This window comes from Schistocerca gregaria, chromosome 3 (genome assembly GCF_023897955.1).
Source record: "Schistocerca gregaria isolate iqSchGreg1 chromosome 3, iqSchGreg1.2, whole genome shotgun sequence".
NCBI classification, from domain to species: domain Eukaryota; kingdom Metazoa; phylum Arthropoda; class Insecta; order Orthoptera; family Acrididae; genus Schistocerca; species Schistocerca gregaria.
The window spans coordinates 248,652,531-248,673,615 of record NC_064922.1 but is presented as its reverse complement, the minus strand read 5'-3'; the positions used below and the strand labels follow the sequence as shown (position 1 = coordinate 248,673,615).

At 38.8% G+C, this 21,085-nt stretch overlaps 1 protein-coding gene and 1 long non-coding RNA gene across 2 annotated transcripts in view; one reads left to right on the top strand and one right to left on the bottom strand.

The window, feature by feature from the left end:
• Nucleotides 1-21,085, bottom strand: part of LOC126356054 (origin recognition complex subunit 1-like) — a 128,885-nt gene that overhangs the window by 12,273 nt on the left and 95,527 nt on the right. The window contains exon 9 of the mRNA XM_050006748.1: nt 18,996-19,120. Within this exon, the coding sequence (XP_049862705.1) occupies nt 18,996-19,120 (125 nt within the window). The remainder of the gene's footprint in view (nt 1-18,995; nt 19,121-21,085) is intronic.
• Nucleotides 6,122-21,085, top strand: part of LOC126356055 (uncharacterized) — a 58,602-nt gene continuing 43,638 nt past the window's right edge. Inside the window, exon 1 of the long non-coding RNA XR_007565569.1 lies at nt 6,122-6,183. This is a non-coding gene — a long non-coding RNA (uncharacterized LOC126356055). The remainder of the gene's footprint in view (nt 6,184-21,085) is intronic.

Below are 21,085 nucleotides of genomic sequence, written 5' to 3'. Positions count from 1 at the left end.
TCATACCAATAACACATAAGCTTGACCTTCTCTGGGAGGGTATCTCCCCCAAAAGCCAGAATAAAGGCCACTGTGATTGTCCTTGCAACCTTTCTGCAAATGCCAGACAAAATGAACGCCCTGTCATTCCAGACTAGCCTGTAGTTCCTCATTAGTTTGAAGGATGAGGTTCCTATGAAAAATGACACTTTGGACCATATTTAAAGACTGGTGAGACATACTGGATACTGGGACATTGGCAACATGATCACAAGTACAAAGAGCTGCAGATTCGCCAGCAGAATTTTTGATCAACAGGGAAGCTGACTGCTTCTTATTGAGAGACTCCACTTCACCAAAATTGCCTTTGATATTTTCCACAAAAACTAACAGCTTCGTGGTGGTGAATGTGTCCCTGTCCATCCTAGTACCGACCAGGTAGTGGGAAAAAGAGTTTCACCCCAGAGAGAGTCTGGCCCCCTCCCAGTGTGTAGCCATGGAAGGGAGTCTGCAGAGTCATAATAAGCAGCATTCACTGATCCATTACCAACTGAAGAGACAGTCATAAAAGAATGGCCATATTTTTTGATCTTGTACATTTTAGATACAAAGCATCTGCTCTTATAAAACCTACTCCGATCAGGGGCTCTCCTCATGGATGCCACCCAGCCACAGCACAGGCCATCTGGAATGGTGGCCATTGCCACTAGTTCTTTTGCTCTGGGAACACAAGCAACCACTGGGGAGGCAAAAGCTCAGGTACCAGATGGGTATGTAACAGCCCCACCACTTGGACTGGCTACATGTGCTGGTAACCTAGTGAGGTGGAGGGGGGAAGGAAGGGTTAGAGGAATCTATGCTGTACATGTGAGAGAGGGAGTTCTTCCCCAAATGGTTCACACTATGGAGAGAAAATTTAGAAGGGGAAGTCCAACCCCAAAGGGGGACCAAAAGTACCAAAAAGGAAGGATGAAAGAAAAAAGGCAAGGGGAACAAAACTGCAAGGAATGCAGGAAGCCAGGTGGATAGGCAGGTCGATGTAAGTAAGAACACTGAGAGGAGAAGGAGGGGCAATGGGGAAGGAGCGAGGGCAGGACAGGAGGCCCATGAAGGATGAATGGGCTGCAATAGCTCAAAGCTCTGGGGGCGCCACACACACACACACACACACACTAGCAAAAGAACCGTGAGCTCCCTGAGGGTTAATGAAAATTGTAATCAAGAATTTGGAGCAATCTAATTGTAATTACTATCTTTAGGAATAACACACACATCTGACACCTTTGAAGATGTGGAATATGTAAAACCGTCAACTACGACCAATAGTTTATCTGAAATTTTCTCCTGAGGTCTCTGGAACTTTGTAGAAATGGTACCGTGTTCCTTGGATTTACCTCTCTTTTGATAAAAATTAGTTTGTATGATCTGCAGATTCATAACTTCAGGCACTGTATTGTTGGCTGCTCTCAGTGAATTCCACAAAAGTGTTTAAGGCTTCTGAAGCCTCAGCCCAAGAGATGCAAATTGTAGGTGTTTCTTCTTCATCATTTTCAGTTTCTGGTGCTTCCTGTGGGTTTATAACACTTCATAATATCACATTATCTGTCAGGTCTTCTTCGATAGCTAAATTCTGTCAATGTTGTTCCATCGCCAACTTCTTCTGCTGACACTGCACTCAGTTCATTACTGGACACAGAATTTATCACTTGTACAATTTCAGAGTGATCAGCTGTTGACTCCTTGTCATTTACATTTCTTTCCACCTCTGCTCCTTCGACGAGCTTGAGCCACATTTTCCTCCAGACCCTGCACAATGTTGTAATTTTCACGAAGGCCCAAGCAACTGCAGCCAAGAAAAGAGTGTCTTCAAAGTTAAAACTGTGTTGGACACTGGCACTGCAGTGCGAGCTTAGCAACTTTTGTACAAACATTCCTCTGCTCAGCACTTGAAATTTTGTGTGACCCCTCGGTCCATGGGTCGATCAGTGACATTACTTTGGCAGGAACATAAGTGAAAAATTTTTTCTGACAGACGCTTTGATTCTGGAGGGTGAATTCGGCAACTGTCAATGATGAGAACTGCCTTATGATTTGTAGGTCATCCTATCTTTCGAATTTTTATTTATTTATTTTCACAGTTGTAACAAAGTGGTGAAACAACCAGTCTAAACAACTCTGATTTTACCCAGGCATCAGTCTGTACATTGTAAATAACTGGCATATAAAGGGGGACCCAAAACAAATTGGAAATGTGATGCTGTGCATTCTGTACTTGTAGTACCAGGTTGTGCTACCAGAATAATGTTGCAGGACCTCTCCAGAGTTTCCAGAATGAGATTTTCACCCTGCAACAGAAAGTGCGCTGATATGAAACTTCCTGGCAGATTAAAACTGTGTGCCGGACCAAGACTCGAATTTGGGACCTTTCCCTTTCGCGGGCAAGTGGTCTACCAACTGAGCTACCCAAGCACGACTCACGCACCGTCTTCTCAGCTTCACTTCTGCCAGTACCTTGTCTCCTACCTTCCAAACTTTACAGAAGCTCTCCTGCGAACCTTACAGAACTAGCACTCCTGAAAGGAAGGATATTGTGGAAACATGGCTTACCCACAGCTTGGGGGATGTTTCCAGAATGAGATTTCCACTCTGCAGCTGGCATAATATGGTACTACGGTCACGAATGCCTATATAAGACAATGAGTGTCTGGCGCAGTTGTTAAGATCATTCATTTGCTGCTGCTAAAACGGCAGTTTATCAAGATTTAAGTGAGTCTGAATGGGTGTTATAGTCGGCACATGAGCGATCGGACACAGCATCTCCGAGGTAGCAATGAAGTGGGGATTTTCCTGTATGACCATTTTACAGGTGTACCGTGAATATCAGGAATCCGGTAAAACGTTGAATCTTAGACATCACTGAGGCCGGAAAAAGATTCTAAAAGAACAGTATCAACGACAAATGAAGAGATTCATGAAATGTGACAGACGTAAACTCTTCCACAAATTGCTGCAGATTTCAATGCTTGGCCATCGACAAGTGACAGCATGTGAACCATTCAATGAAACATCAATGTGGGCTTTCGAAGCCGAAGGCCCACTCGTGTACCCTTGATGACTGCATGACACAAAGCTTTACACCTCGCCTGGGTCAGTCAACTCGGACATTGGACTGTTGATAACTGGAAACATGTTGCCTGGTTGGACAAGTCTCGTTTCAAATTTTATCATGCGGATGGATATATACGGGTATGGAGAAAACCTCATGAACCCTGCATGTCAGCAGGGGACTGTTCAAGCTGGTGGAGGCTCTGTGTGGGCATGTGCACTTGGAGTGATATGGGACCCCGATACATCTAGATACGACTCTGACAGGTGACATGTACATAAGCATCCTGTCTGATCACCTGCATCCATTAACGTCAATTGTGCATTCTGATGGACTTGGGGAATTCTAGCAAGACAATGCGACACTCCACACATCCAGAATTGCTACAGAGTGGCTCCAGGAGCACTCTTCTGAGTTTAAACACTTCTGTTGGACACCAAACTCCCCAGGCACGACCATTATTGAGCATATGTAGGATGCCTTGCAATCTGCTGTGCAGAAGAGATCACCAAACTCCCATACTCTTACAGTTTTATGGATAGCCCAGCAGGATTCATGGGGTCAATACCCTCTAGCACTACTTCAGACATTGGTTGAGTACATGCCACATCGTTTTGTGGCACTTCCACATGCTCACGAGAGCCGTACATGATATTAGGCAGGTATACCAGTTTCTTTGACTCTTCAGAGTAGTTTATAGATGTCATTACAAATTTTAAAATTACGAGCCACCCTGCTGAGAACAAAAAAACTACTGTAGACAAGATTTAATTCCTTGTGAAAAAAACTGGGCTTTTTCAGTTAACATAGGTTCTGTTATTGGCTTTCCCTCCGCTGTTTTTAGTACTGAACCGCTTATACAAAACTTTGTCTACAGTTTCTAACTTTCGTTTTTTACGGTTTGCCTAACATCTAGACTTTTAACTCGAGCAGATTGCGACACAAATTTTTCTAGCTGTTATCTTTGTTTTTCAATGTCATATGTAGTTGAAGATGCAATATTACATTTACTCATAATATTGTTTCGGTTCTCACCTTTTTCCAATCTTCCTATGATGTCCAGTTTTTGGTGGATTGTCAACATCACATGCTTGTATTTTGTCATTTTAGAGGTATTTTTGCTCTGTTTGGAAAGGCTATTCACTATACGTACAAACTTTTTACTGCGTTGTAACCTATTTGATATCCGCACAAGTATTATTAAATAAAGTCGCACAGAACTGATAGAAATATAAGTACTGTAAATTTAGGTCTAGTGAATGAAGAATCGTTGATACTGAGACAAAGGTAACAATGCAACTGCCTTATCTCGGTGAGAATACAATCACTCAATGAGGCAGACCACTCTTACTAACAAGGTGCCACAGCAAATGGTCCAACATTACTCGAAGGCATGTGACTGTACTGCAATTCGAGCTTTCGTTGCTCTGTCAATTATGTTACTGGCTGCAATCAAAGGACAAACCGCTGCCCTATCCCTTCAAAGTAAGCAAGTAATCTGAATATAAAGCAGCGTGATGGATCTTAAAGCACAAAGCATATTCCAAACTTAGTCTTTACTGCACTAAAAGTAGCCCCTATTTCAATAAATGACAAGAAACTCAGTTACAGAATCCGCGTAATAAACACACGCAAACCTCTCCAACAGTATGTTCTTAGCACTGATTGAAAACAAGAAACACTTACATGGAACTCTAGCAACACTGAGATGCTGCTATCGTGACATTTAAAAAATTATGTAATGTGATAGTCAGACTTAGGCATGTGATGCTGCTGCACCCAGCCCACTGCAGTTGTCAGAGATCATCATATACCGGCTTGAATATAGGCATCATCTTATCAGATGTGATGTGCCCTTTCCTTCCTCTTCAACCAGTTAGAAGAGAACTTATGGCTTAATGTGGATCACATGCCATGGGGCTACTGGCATTTATCACATGGACAAATATTTTACAGACGTGAAAAAAGCTATAAGTGACAAGAAACACCTAAGAAAGTAAATTACAAATAGAGTTATTTCTCGTGTTAAGAAAGTAAGGTTACACATTAAAAACTGGGAAAACTACAGAAGTACTGAATAAATAATGACAGTTAGGTATAAAGCAGAACGGTTCCTTCCACAGAGACTGAGATAAATGAAAATAAATTAAAACCACCATGCACCAAATTCAGGCAGCTTTTCCTCATAATAGGCCTGTTTATATACCCATACAACAGCGAAGTTTTAAGTAAATAAGTGGAAACAAAATAAACACTTTAGGTTAGTAACAAATACACCATGGTAAATAGATGAGTTAGTATTTAACCAATAACCCATCCCGGATTCTTTAGAGAGGCGAACTGCAATGTACAAAACAGCTTCAAACATCCGATTACTTTGCAAATGAATTAATGTGTTAAATATTTGAAGTTATGCATGTACAACCCATTTTATGACATCAAATCTCCAGAAATATGTGCCGTACAATGATACAATTTTGCAGGTATGTTCAGTGGTATATGAGAATGCTGTACAAAATGTGCAGGTCTGGTACTGACATTTTACTGCACTAACACTGAAAATGCATGAGGGACAAACTTTTTTTACTTTTAGTGTGTGTGTGTGTGTGTGTGTGTGTGTGTGTGTGTGTGTGTGTGTGTGTGTGTGTAGGGAGGCGGAGTCAGAAAAGGTTTGAAATTCTGTCTAAAGGTTATTGAAAGTTGCTAAAAGCTGTAATTCTCAAATACTGGACAAAATAGTCTGAATACTTCGCGCATCATGAGTCACATTTTCTCAGTGTGTCATGAGTTACATCTTCTCAATACATATACAGGGTGGTACATTGATCGTGACCGGGCCAAATATCTCACGAATTAAGCGTCAAACAAAAAAACTACAAAGGTACTATGGTTGGCCCACTAGATGGCGCTGCCATAGGTCAAACGTATATCAACTGTGTTTTTTTAAAATAGGAACCCCCATTTTTTATTGCATATTCGTGTAGTACGTAAAGAAATATGAATGTTTTAGTTGGATAACTTTTTTCGCTTTGTTACAGATGGTGCTGTAATAGTCACAAACATATGGCTCACAATTTTAGACAAACAGTTGGTAACAGGTAGGTTTTTTAAATTAAAATACAGAACATATGTACGTTTGAATATATTATTTCTGTTGTTCCAACGTGATACATGTACCTTTGTGAACTTATCATTTCTGAGAACACATGCTGTTACAAATGATTACCTGTAAATACCACATTAATTTAGCTCAAAATGATTTCCGTCAAACCTTAATGCATTTGACAATACGTGTAATGACATTCCTCTCAAAAGCGAGTAGTTCGCCTTCCGTAATATTTGCACATGCATTGACAATGGGCTAACGTATGTTGTCGGTGGATCACGGTAGCAAATATCCTTAAACTTTCCCCACAGAAAGAAATCCGGAGATGCCAAATCCAGTGAACGTGCGGGCCATGGTATGGTGCTTCGACAACCAATCCACCTGTCATGAAATATGGTATTCAATATCACTTCAACCGCACGCGAGCTATGTGCCGGACATCCATCATGTTCGAAGTACATCGGCATTCTGTCATGAAGTGAAACATCTTGTAGTAACATCGGTAGAACATTACATAGGAAATCAGCATACATTACACCATTTAGATTGCCACCGATAAAATGGGGATCCTTCCTCCCACAATGCCGCACCAGACATTAACCCGCCAGGGTCGCTGATGTTCCACTTGTCGCAGCCATCGTGGACTTTCTGTCGCCCAATAGTGCATATTATGCCGGTTTACGTTATGGTTGTTGGTGAATGACACTTTGTCGCTAAATAGAATGCGTGCAAAAAATCTGTCATCGTCCCATAATTTCTCTCGTGCCCAGTGGCAGAAGTGTACACGACGTTTAAAGTCATCACCATGCAATTATGATGTACAGAAATATGGTACGGGTGCAATTTATGTTGATGTAGCACTCTCAACACTGATGTTTTTGAGATTCACGATTTTCACGCAATTTGTCTGCTACTGATGTGCAGATTAGCTGCGACAGCAGCTAAAATACCTACTTGGGAATTACCATTTGTTGCAGGTTGTGGTTGACATTTCACATGTAGCTGAACACTTCCTGTTTCCTTAAATAACGTAACTATCTGGCGAACGGTCCAGACACTTGGATGATGTCATCCAGGATACCAAGCAGCATAAATGGCGCATGCCTGTTAGGCATTTTGATCACAATAGCCATACATCAACAAGATATCGACCTTTTCCGCAATTGGTAAAAGGTCCATTTTAAAATGGGTAATGATACAAATACCATCCACACTGGCAAAATGGTACATGATACCACGTACTTATACATTTGTGACTATTACAGTGCCATCTATCACAAAGCGAAAAAAGTGGTCCAACAAAAACATTCATATTTATTTACGTACTACACAAACATGTAATAAAAAATGGGGGTTCCTATTTTTTAAAAATGCAGTTGATATCTGTTTGACCTATGGCAGTGCCATCTAGCGGGCCAACCATAGCGCCATCTGGTTTCTCCCTTCAAGCTAGATGAGTTTCGTTCTTTGTAGTTTTTTTGTTTGATGCTTATTTCGTGAGATATTTGGCCCAGTCACTATCAATGGACCACCTTGTATACAGTCTATAATTTTAATTCTTTACTTGTACTGGTTGTTGGTTGTTTTTGGGGAAGGAGACCAGACAGCGTGGTCATCGGTCTCATCGGTGTGCGGAAGGATGGGGAAGGAAGTCGACCGTGCCCTTTCAGAGGAACCATCCTGGCATAACCATCCTGGCATTTGCCTGCAGTGATTTAGGGAAATCACGGAAAACCTAAATCAGGATGTCCGGACGCGGGATTGAACCGTCGTCCTCCCGAATGCGAGTCCAGTGCCTTACCACTGCGCGAGTCCAGTGCCTTACCACTGTGCCACCTCGCTCAGTTTACTTGTACTGTTAAGCCTTTAATGTAAGAGTGTGCTTCTTAATATGCAGATTATGGCACCATTTTAATTTTTTAAAGTCAGCCAGAAATTGTATGAGATACTGAAACTCAAATTTTTATTGGTTTCGGTTGTCATTAGCTGGGCAAACTGCAATTAGGACTGGGTGTTGTTAGCAGTTTACTAATACAAATAAAGTACCAAAACACTACACAGGTTTATCATGTTCTGTTATTTACTACCCTTTTAACACTTCAATGTCATTTTCAGAAAATAAGATACACACTGTTCATTTATAGATGTATGTAATGTTCGCAACTTTCTAAAAAAGTATGTGACAGGGAAGTGTACAACATAAATTTTTATCATTTGGAAGTAATAAGATATTGAAAGCCACAAACTTTTATTTTCATGAGTGCTTCTTTACAGAGAATTCTGTATTTAATCTATGAACAACATTTATCTGAGGACTATTTTTTTATGGCATCAAAGGTCATTTCTCGCATCTTAAGTGGCAACTTCATATTTTGCCAGTCATCCTGCTGTGAGCTGCTTCTCGTTATAGCAACCCTCCATCTATTTTTTCCCTGTTTTATACAGTTACTTTCATCACAAGAATGCATTTTCAATGTATTTGTGGCAGATTCTCTGTCAGTAGCCTCTTCATGTGACCATGTCCTGTTAATTACTTCTCTATAGCACCACAACTTTTTAATTTCCCTTTTTCTGTTATTTTCTCTCACTGTAATTTTATCCTGTAAAGTCAGCATACAATTTCATCTACAAGAATAGGCTTATTCCTTGTTTTAGGTTTTTTACTGAGAACTTACTCTTCTGATTGATAAGTGGGAAGCACACTCCAAGTGACTTTAACATAAGGATCTTTGTTTTTTTTTTTTTCTTAAAGTTAATTTCACAAGATACAGTTTAGCTGTGTCATTATGGGTTTTCTTAGTCCCACTATATGAACCTCACATTTTTCACCTCTTCTCTGTGCATTTACAGTAACATCTGAACATTTTTTTATTTTGTAATTTCTAATTACAATCTTTCCAGTCATGATTTATCCACTAGAGAAAAATATTGAATAAGTATACAAACTTAAGTGTTACGACTATATATATTATATTAAAAACAAAGATTCCAAGACTTACCAAGCGGGAAAGCGCCGGTAGATAGGCACAATGAATAAAACACAAACACACACACAGAATTTGAGCTTTCGCAACCGGCGGCTGCTTCGTCAGGAAAGAGGGAAGGAAAAGGAAAGATGAAAGGATGTGGATTTTAAGGGAGAGGGTAAGGAGTCATTCCAATCCCGGGAGCGGAAAGACTTACCTTAGGGGGGAAAAAAACGATAGGTATATACTTGCGCGCGCACACACACACACACACACACACACACACACACACACACACACACACACACACACACACACACGCATATCCATCCATACATACACAGACACAAGCAGACATGTGTGCTTGTGTCTGTGTATGTATGGATGGATATGTGTGTGTGTGTGTGTGTGTGTGTGTGTGTGTGTGCGCGCGCGCGCGCGAGCATATACCTATCCTTTTTTCCCCCCTAAGGTAAGTCTTTCCGCTCCCGGGATTGGAATGACTCCTTACCCTCTCCCTTAAAACCCACATCCTTTCATCTTTCCTTTTCCTTCCCTCTTTCCTGACGAAGCAGCCGCCGGTTGCGAAAGCTCAAATTCTGTGTGTGTGTGTGTGTGTGTGTTTTATTGATTGTGCCTATCTACCGGCGCTTTCCCGCTTGGCAAGTCTTGGAATCTTCGTTTTTAATATATTTTTCCCATGTGGAAGTTTCTTTCTATTTTATAGACTATATAAATAAAATAGAAAGAAACTTCCACATGGGAAAAATATAATAAAAACAAAGATTCCAAGACTTACCAAGCGGGAAACCGCCGGCAGACAGGCACATGAACAAAACACACAAACACACACACACAATTACTAGCTTTCGCAACCGATGGTTGCTTCTTCAGGAAGGAGAGGGAAAGACGAAAGGATGTGGGTTTTAAGGGAGAGGGTAAGGAGTCATTCCAATCCCGGGAGCGGAAAGACTTCCCTTAGGGGAAAAAAAGGACAGGTGTACACTCGCACACGCACACACACACACACACACACACACACACACACACATATCCATCTGCACATACACAGACACAAGCCTTGTGTCTGTGTATTTTATTGTATTATGCATTCCAGTATTCACCTGAAATGGTTGACAGAAACCACGAGAAACCTAATCAAGTTGGTCCAATAGCCTTTCGAGTCCTGTTCTCCCTCAAATAAAAATTTATCAAATGTACCTCAGTGCCAAATCCCACAACACTGTGTATGCAACATGAGGCTCTGCCCTGATAATAAGACATACTGTATCTGCCCTGATAATAAGACATACTGTACATTATTTGATTTGTATGGAAAAAAAGAATAAGAAAAAGTTGATATACATCAGATGTAAAGGATGTCAGAAACATAATAAAAATACTTGATCTATTTCATTGGAAAAATGAAAGCATGATGTTCATGTACATCAGATCTTCATTCTGCTATCCCCAGTAAAATGATCTGCAATTCTCCTTAATCATTTCTTGAAAAATGACACAAATGCCATAACAAACTCTAATTGCCACATGACAATGTGTCTAAATGAAATAAGTGATATTATTATTATTATTTTATTGTCAATGTATTCTGTAGTTAAAGACTGTCCACAGAGAGAGATCAACAGACTGATCACAATTCATCCATTTTATATGCATTTTTGAGGCACATTGTGATAACTATCAAAAGCAATTGATACGCTTGTCTTAAGCCATATTAAAGGTTCACAAATGAACAGAAATATTAATACTATTCGCTCACTTGACATGGCCATCATCATTTTATTTTGCATGGTATGTAGTTCAGTGGGTAGGAGCCAGAATAAAAACCAAAGTTCTGGATTGAGTCCTCTATCAGTTCTATGACTCTTTCAGTCACATATAACTTCTTTTGCCTCTGGCAATGACTTGCTGATGTGAAAAACATCCAGCTGCACCATGATTTAGAGTTCATGTTAAACTACACCGGTGTCCAAAATTAAAGCAACAAACCACTATTACTCTGTCCTGCATCTAATTCATGATATAATCATACAAACTGCAATCGTGCAATTGTATCCTGCACAAAAGATGGTATTCTGGTCACCAGACAACCACACCAACGATGACGTCGGGGCATCTATCAAACGGGATAGTGTTTGCTGGGTAGTCCCACATCCACAATCGCTGTGTACACGGTCACAGACAGGGCAGTATTGCAGAGAAGATGCTACCAGGTGCTCTGCAGTGGAAAGCCATGGGAAAAATGGAAGCAGGAAAGTCGCAAACTGATGTGGCCCGATGGCTTAATGTGAATGGTTGTGTTGTTTTTCGGATGTGGCGACAGTTTAGAGAGATCAAAACTGTATACACAAGATCAGATCAGGGCCGACCATGTGTAACATCAGAAAGAGAGAACCGTTATTTGGCATTAAGGGTACGACGGTACCACCTTCGTACTGCACCGCATCTGGCATCTGGCCTCACAGCATCCACTGGATATGTTGTAGCAACAAATGGTGTACAGTAGGCTTTAGCAGAGTGACTTTTTTTGTTACAGACCGTCTGAATGTGTCCCCCGAGGCATCTTCAGAGAAGGGAACATCTAGAGTGGAGCCATCAACATGCCACCTGAACAGTCTTGACAGTGGGAAATTCTTTTTTCACAGATGAGTCCTGATTTGGTCTGTATAATGATTCTTGATGGATTGGCACTATTTAGGGACCCAACCATTGTGGAAAGAGACTGATTTGAGGATGATCCCTAATGGTGTGGGCACGGATTATGTTAACCATTCAAACACCTCTTCATGAAACTGTATCGTTAAATAGGCAAGGTTTAACCACTGCCAGGTAATGTGATGAGCTCTTGGGACCTCGTGTGCAGCTGCTGCAAGGTGCTGTGGGTCCAAGACTTCGTATTGCTAAACGATAATGCTCGACCTCAGAGCACATGTGGTTGATGTTTTCTTATGAATATAAGCTATTGCACACATGGCATGGCCTGCTCTTCCCCACTTGAATCCCATACAGTACATCTGGGATGCACTAGGGACACAAGTTGCATCACGTCAGCATCCATCAACCACTCTCCAAGACTTGCAAGCAGCACTGCAAGAAGAATGGGAGTTATTGCCTCAACACACGATTGATGACTTCATTCAGAGCATGCCCAGTAATTTGTCAGTCTTGTATTGCTGCCATAGTTCACACCCCATAATGAGTGCATTAACCAGTTGTAGGAATGGGTGTGTAAATCTGTTAGGTTGGAAAAAATGAAGAACATTTTTGTGTACTGTTATGTATGTTGCAGTTGCTTACGTTCTGTATTCTTCATATTGTTTCTACTTTACTATCACCTGATTATACTGTTTTGTGGCAAAATAAATGCAACCTTACAAAATTTTGGTTTGTTGCTTTAATTTTGGACACCTCTGTACAATCCCTCCCACGTAACTTGCAGAAATATGTCATTTCAAATGTCAGAGGAAGGCAAGTGTATACAACCTCCAACAATAGGACCATGCCTAGCAAAGTTACCACAGCACTGAGGACAGCATTAACCTTGAGATCTGTTATCACTACAATTCTAATGGGTGAGCTCTACCCTCTCCCAGCTAAAGAATTTGAGATAGATACTTGGATGAGAAATACTTAAGAATCCATCCTAAATGACACAATTACAATCTACTTACCATAATATCTAGGACAGGGTAGATCTACCTACTGACAACAAAAAATCTGACAGTTGATAAGGCCACAGATAGATCCTGCTGACCACAGGGAGTAAGGCAAGACGGAAAGAGAAAGATCTTTTGGCAGAGTGGGGTGGGGGGTGGTGTCATGCAGAAAGATTGACTTTTCCTGAACACAGGTGGAAACAACCGACAGGAACAGCATTCCCCTCAATTTGCTCGTATCACCAGTAGGAGACTCTCTTCACAATTATAGTGTGAAGCGAAATTGTGATGATGATGGTGCATGTTTCAGTTTTACATCATGTAGATTATGATGTCTCAAAGTTCCTTGGTGTTTCTTGTTACTATATTTCTTAAACTAATTGTGTGATACATGTACTTACCAAATTTTCAGATGAGTGTTTTTTCACTGACATTTCTCTGAATGGAAATTTCTTGAAAGTTACACTAAAGTGAAGTATTACGCACTGATGCAAAGAAAGTAAAAGATATATATTTGTCATCTAACTAATGGAAATATTTTTATGAAACTTATTTGAATGCATTAAATCTGATATACAAAAGAAGTACTGCTGAGTCTCAATAGCTTGAGATGAATGGAACCACGTCAAACTACTGAAAACATGGACTATAAATTTATGAGAGAAAAAAGAAACAAAATGATGCTGAAAAGAAAATAGTTTACACAGGTGTCTACACTGGCAAAATAAAGGTTATAACTTAAGGCTGGTAACAATTTACTTCATGCAATAACGGTAGAGCGTCTTTTGCTTCGTGAATCTGCAACATTTTCCTGCGGTTGGTGTCATGTGTGGCCTCACGTGCAGCACCGCTATAGGAGTGACCCATCATGTCAATTATAGAAGAGTATTCTGATTAAATCACAGAATCGGTGATCACCCTCATTGTCAAACTTTCCATTCCTGTGTTAGGCCTACTTTCCTGTAGAATTTTTCTCCATGACTTAGAAATTGTATCTGATTATCTTGCTCCAAGACTCACTGATCCAGCACAGAATGTCCTTCACAGTCACTTTCTTTAAAGCTCCTGCAATGCTTTCATTATCTCCCAAATGCAAAACTGATTGTACCCAGTCGCTCATGACACATTTCATTCAGGTGTTCGACAATTCCCTCATGCATTTGCTGAATCAAACTGGTAATCTCTGGTGAGAGAGACAAGGTGGGCACACTACAGTTCTTCCACACTTGCAGGTGAGGATGCATTATACATTGTCAAAATAGCTTTTCATAACAGCCCTTTCCCTTTAAAACGTTTTTGCACTGTGGTATAAATAAGTACAAAAACAAATTTTTAATGTTTTTCATCAAGGCATTATTTTGGTGCATGTAGATAAGCGGAAGAGCTGCCATGGTGAAATTCTTGGAATTTTCTTGGCTTGTCAGACATCCCAATCACAAACAGTATTACTTTTTTGTTTCATGTTGCATTTGAAGCTGTCATAACTGTGAGCTGCTCTTTACTTTTTTTGTGCCCAAGAGCACTTTTTTCTTCATGAGAAGCAAGCATTTTTGCCAGTAACATTTTGAAGTTTAAAACAGTTTTGACACAGATGTAAATTTGTTCATTAGAGAAATTTTCTTCAGTTATGATTTTTTAAAAACTATACAATACATGCCAAAATTGCCTCAGTCACCAGAGTATTTTCCTCCGTATATATTTGACACATCCTATACCTCTTCTTTTATCTGTTGAGGCAATCCGCACTAGTGGCAAAACCGTCATCACCCTCCAACAGCTGCCTTTTTTTTTTTTTTTTTTTTGCAAAATGGAAAAAAAGGGGTTCCTCCTGGAAGACTCGGCCACAAATCAGAACCCCCTTCTGTCTTTGTTGCATATGCCAAGTTAAAAATACCTTACTTGTTTTTTTGCAAACACTTGATTCTTCACAGTATTTTCATTTCGGCTAAGAGGGCTTTCAGAGCATTTCTTTTTAGAAAACTGTACCAATTTAAGTCAGTTTCTTCACTAGTCAACAACAGTGACATTGTTTACCTGTATTAGAGAGCAAGTTTTTTTTTATTGTAGCTCCTTTGTCAACTTGTTTCAATCATTCTAACTTAACGTTCAAAGACACAAATTTTGTTTTCTCCATTGCAGCACTCATTTTTAGAAGGGGTACAAATGAAAAAAATCAAAAAAGAAAGCAAAACAACATTGTACTGTAATGACTATGACAAACACCTAAAATACTATTTCCAACGAAAGGATTGCTTGTGTAAACACTTAAAAACCTGGAGAAGTATATTTGTAGTGTCACTGACACAGACACAACTAAGGGGGAAGAGTGGTTCAACAGAAATTGCACTATGAGCAGATGAGGGAAATGAATTGATGACTGATACCCTGTATTATTATTATTATTATTATTATTATTATTATTATTATTTCTTTCTTATCTCAGACGTTATGTCTGGTCAAAAGTAGAAAGTGACACGGACCTTGATCAAGTGTGACTTCCTTTTAACTGTACGGTATATGTTATATTGCATTTAGGAACTTTCGGGTAATTGAACATGTACCAATAATTACGGATTTCTATAGTTGTATATATAAGTTAGGATGTAGCTGTATTGCATTGATGTACTGGTGGATATTGTGTGGTATGACTCCTGTAGTTGATAGTATAATTGGTATAATGTCAACTTTATCCTGATGCCACATATCCTTGACTTCCTCAGCTAGTTGGATGTATTTTTCAATTTTTTCTCCTGTTTTCTTTTGTATATTTATTGTATTGGGTACGGATATTTCGATTAGTTGTGTTAATTTCTGCTTTTTATTGGTGAGTATGATGTCAGGTTTGTTATGTGGTTTTGTTTTATCTGTTATAATGGTTCTGTTCCAGTATAATTTGTATTCATCATTCTCCAGTACAATTTGTGGTGCATACTTGTATGTGGAAATGTGTTGTTTTATAAGTTTATGTTGTAAGGCAAGCTGTTGATGTATTATTTTTGCTACATTGTCATGTCTTCTGGGGTATTCTGTATTTGCTAGTATTGTACATCCGCTTGTGATGTGATCTACTGTTTCTATTTGTTGTTTGCAAAGTCTGCATTTATCTGTTGTGGTATTGGGATCTTTAATAATATGCTTGCTGTAATATCTGGTGTTTATTGTTTGATCCTGTATTGCAATCATGAATCCTTCCATCTCATTGTATATATTGTCTTTTGTTAGCCATGTGTTGGATGCGTCTTGATTGATGTGTGGCTGTGTTAGATGAAACGGGTGCTTGCCATGTAGTGTTTTCTTTTTCCAATTTACTTTCTTCGTATCTGTTGATGTTATGTGATCTAAAGGGTTGTAGAAGTGGTTATGAAATTGCAGTGGTGTAGCCGATGTATTTATATGGGTGATTGCTTTGTGTATTTTGCTTGTTTCTGCTCGTTCTACAAAGAATTCTCTTAAATTGTCTACCTGTCCATAATGTAGGTTTTGTGGAATTTTGATCGTGTAAGTGTATTGAGTGCTTCTAGGTCTGTGTTACTCCATTTCACTACTCCAAATAAGTAGGTCAATATTGATATAGCATAAGTATTTATAGCTTTTGTTTTTTTTCTTGCTGTCAATTCTGTTTTCAATATTTTTGTTAGTCTTTGTCTATTTTTTTCTTTTAGTTCTTCTTTAATATTTGTATTATCTATTCCTATTTTTTGTCTGTATCCTAGATATTTATAGGCATCTGTTTTTTCCATCACTTCTATGCAGTCGCTGTGGTAGTCCAATATGTAATCTTCTTGTTTAGTGTGTTTTCCCTTGAATATGCTATTTTTCTTACATTTGTCTGTTCCAAAAGCCATATTTATATCATTGCTGAATACTTCTGTTATCTTTAGTAATTGGTTGAGTTGGTGATTTGTTGCTGCCAGTAGTTTTAGATCATCAATGTATAGCAAATGTGTGATTTTGTGTGGGTATGTTCCAGTAATATTGTATCCATAATTTGTATTATTTAGCATGTTGGATAGTGGGTTCAGAGCAAGGCAGAACCAGAAACCTGGTACAACATAACAGGCAGTCTCCTTTGTATATTCCACGCTTAATCTGTATTGGCTGTGATGTGATATTATTTGAATTTGTTTGGATATTAAGTGTGGTTTTCCAATTTTTCATTACTATGTTTAGGAACTGTATCAATTTAGGGTCTACTTTTTATATATTCCAATATTTGTAGTAACCATGAGTGAGGAACACTATCAAAAGCTTTTCGGTAATCAATGTATGCGTAGTGCAGCGACCTTTGTTTGGTTTTAGCTTGATATGTTACCTCTACATCTATTATCAGTTGCTCTTTGCATCCTCGTGCTCCTTTGCAACAGCCTTTTTGTTCTTCATTTATAATTTTGTTCTGTGTTGTATGTGTCATTAATTTCTGTGTAAAGACTGAAGTTAATATTTTGTATATTGTTGGTAGGCATGTTATGGGGCGGTATTTAGCTGGGTTTGCTGTGTCTGCTTGATCTTTAGATTTCATATAAGTTATCCCATGTGTAAGTGTATCAGGGAATGTGTATGGGTTTGCAATGTAACTGTTAAATAATTTATTAAAAACAAAGATTCCTAGACTTACCAAGCGGGAAAGCGCCAGTAGACAGGCACAATAAAATAACACACAAACACACACACAAAATTTCTAGCTTTCGCAACCAATGGTTGCTTCTTCAGGAAAGAGGGAAGGAGAGGGAAAGATGAAAGGATGTGGGTTTTAAGGGAGAGGGTAAGGAGTCATTCCAATCCCGGGAGCAGGAAGACTTACCATAGGGAGAAAAAAGGACAGGTGTACACTCGCGCACACACACACACATATCCATCCGCACATACACACACACAAGCAGACATTTATGTTAAATAATTTAGTTAGATGTGAATGTGTTGAGGTGAACTTCTTTAGCCAGAAATTTGCTATTTTATCTTTTCCAGGGGCTTTCCAATTGTGAGTAGAATTAATTGCTTTGGTGACTTCATGTTGCAAAATTATCACTTCAGGCATTTGTGGTATCATCTTGTATGTGTGTGTTTCTGCTTCTATCCACCGTGCATGCCTGTTATGTTGTACCAGGTTTGACCATATGTTGCTCCAGAAGTGTTCCATGTCTGCTATGTTTGGTGGATTGTCTATTTTAATGTGTGTGTTATCTTTTGTCTAGTAAAATTTCTTTTGGTTTGTGTTGAATGTTTGGTTTTGTTTCCTTCTATTTTCACCTTTTTTGTATCTTCTTAGTCGTTTGGCCAATGCTTGTAATTTCTGCTTCTTTTCATCTAATTGCTCTATCGCTTCTTGTTGTGAGATTTTACCTAACCTTTTTCGTTTTTTTTCTGACATTCGATGTCTTATAAATTGTGTTAGCTGTCCAATGTCTTTTCTCAGGTTTTCTATTCTGATCTGTAGCCTGTGTTGCCATGCTGGTTTTGTGGGTTTCTTCTATGTGTTGGTTGGTTCTGATCTCTGCCTAGTGTGTATATTTAGTGTAGTGAGTGCTCATATATAAACCAGTAGTTGTAACTCTTCCATAGTTGTGTTTTCATTTATTTAGTTGTGTATGATTGTGTTGATAGTTTTTATTGTTGTTACGACTTGTGGGTTATTTGGCGGTCTATGCAAGAATGGTCTAATGTCTGTATTTGTGTCTTTGTATTCTATATATGTATTCTATATCTAGCATGTGTGTCACTTCGTGTTCTATTTGTACTTGTTCTGGTGGCAGTCTTAAGATTTCGTTTTCCTCTGATTGTTTAATTGATGTGTGTTGTTCTTTGTTTGTTTGCTCTGGGATGTTTGAGTCCATTACTGTATTTTCTCCACGGGGATTATTATTATTATTATTATTATTACAAGGCTCAGATTTATGCGAAACTTGGAGTGTTGAGACTTTACTGTAACATAAATAAGAGTCAGCAGGCCACAGAAAAGACACTGTTACTGATGGAAGTGGGTGTGATTTAAACAGAGGCACTGCATTGTTTGTGCTTGACTTTTCTCCACAATGCCACATTGGTATCAACATACGAAAGAGTCCAAATGCAGGAGCGTATGGACCCTGGAATTTGTGATATTTTAGCCTTTTTTAACTACTAGTTGCATGTTTTAATTTGGTGATCACAGCACTCTGACTTACCATCAAATGTCGAGAGCGTTCTCAAATAGGTATACACTTTCTTGAAGGTGCATTTTTCAATGCCCGTGTCCTGCACAACAGCGGCCACAGATTTTAATAATAACTGCTCCATCACACTAAGATTTCTGAAATGAAAAGGGGTACTATATAGTGAAAAAATTTCAGTTGTTTATACTTCAGAAAGAGAAACATCAACCTAAGATAAAAGCTGAGATCAGCCTATAAAAATATAGTTTAATAGATTTTGTCTGCTTATTTTACTTATAAATTGAATGTTTGAAAACTAATTATTGCAATGTTAACCCATTTTCACACATGAGAAGTTAGCTAATGGTGACATGGAGTTGTAAGAGTATCAGGATTTCACTTCCTGTTATTTCACAATGAGCACCCATTATATTGCGTGAAACACAAAATAATGTATGTAATATTTTGGCAACATGTTACAAAAGGCTGAACCTATAAAAGGCACAAATGTGCTCTACATCACAAGCAGAAATGTGAAAACACCACATTGTATTTTTCATTTTCACTTTAAGCCCATAAATGGTGCGCTCTCGGAAATGCATCATTATTGGTATGATTTGCTGTAATAACGTGACAAAAAATGTCACACTAGTAGTTAAAGACTTTTTGTATTTAGTTATTTTCATGTCATAACTTACCTGTTATCCTATTATAAGGAAACAGCATATTGAAGATCCATCAAAAAACATAATCCTTTGTAGTATTTATTACAGTTAAATATCCATTAATAACATATTAGCAATTAAAGCCTTCAGAAGATCACAACATAAAGTCATTCGGTGTAGAAGCTGGGGTGTAACAAGTCAATTTTGTGGAACAACATGTTCCACTTCTAACCACTCAGGCTGTTTTCAGAAACCAGAAATGTTTTTTAGGTGGTGGTTAAGTGTGGAACATCTCACTGTTCATGCTTTGGTTTGCTGTAAGTGCAGACTGGGTGCAAAAGACATCAGCTTAAAACATCGACAATGCACGACGGTGATTGTGCATCTCCACCTGCTGAGCAGGCCTGTTTATGCTTTGGTGTTGTACCTCGGCAGTGTCTTGGACATCATGGAGCAAAGGCAGCAGTGATAACGCCAACACTGGAACGACTTGGGATTAAGCATGAGAACTGTCATTCTGTAATATCAAATTGCTACAGGAACACATGTTTTAATCTACTGTGAGCTGTAAGTTGAGAACAATCTGTTCACCCACAGTCATAAATGAGGTTGTACAGTAGAAATGTCATGATTATAATACAGGAGAGCTATTGCAAAGCTGATTACGTAAGTTTACTAGCTTGAATACAAAGGAGTTCTCTTTCAGGACCCGTCCATTACAAAACGTGTAGAAGTCACAGCAAGTCCACTGCATCGAATAACTTCAAAAACAGTGACTACAAGATATTTGTACAGTAAAAGTTGGCACATGTATGAACTGGGTGCATGATTATACATGGAGTGGAACACATTGTAATAAAACTACGGTTGATAATCTTTGAAATTCAACACAGCGGAGTTTGTAAAGGCAATGATGAAAACTTGTAGCAGGTTTGCCTTTTGCAGTGTCCTAATTTTTTCATCTTCATATTTTCTAAAATGTTGTGGAATTTTCTTACTAAATGAATAGAAGTACTTTCTGTAATACTTAATGTTACATAAACACAAGTATGCTGGCTCTTGAGTTTGTCCGATTTTGTCAAGTTTTATATGCTGATGCCATTACTGATTGGACATGGGACTTTCCTTCTTATCTTAAAAACATGTTCATGGAGATTGAACAGGGTGTAGAAGCAGACAAGAAGAAAGTTCCCAAATTTCCTGGTTAAAAATACATTTTTCCTGGGTAAAAAAAACATTTTTTTATGTTAAGAGACAGTATACTTTCACACAGAGCTGCGAAACCTATCAATCTTTTGAATGGTAAAGGTTTTATGCACCTGTGTAGAACTTCCACACTTCTGGGGGGGGGGGGGGGGGGGGGGTTGCAAGAGATCTGTGATGTGCAGCAACATATACATGGCATATTTTCTTGTTACGAAAGTATAAATACGAATTCCATCAAATACAGCAGAATAG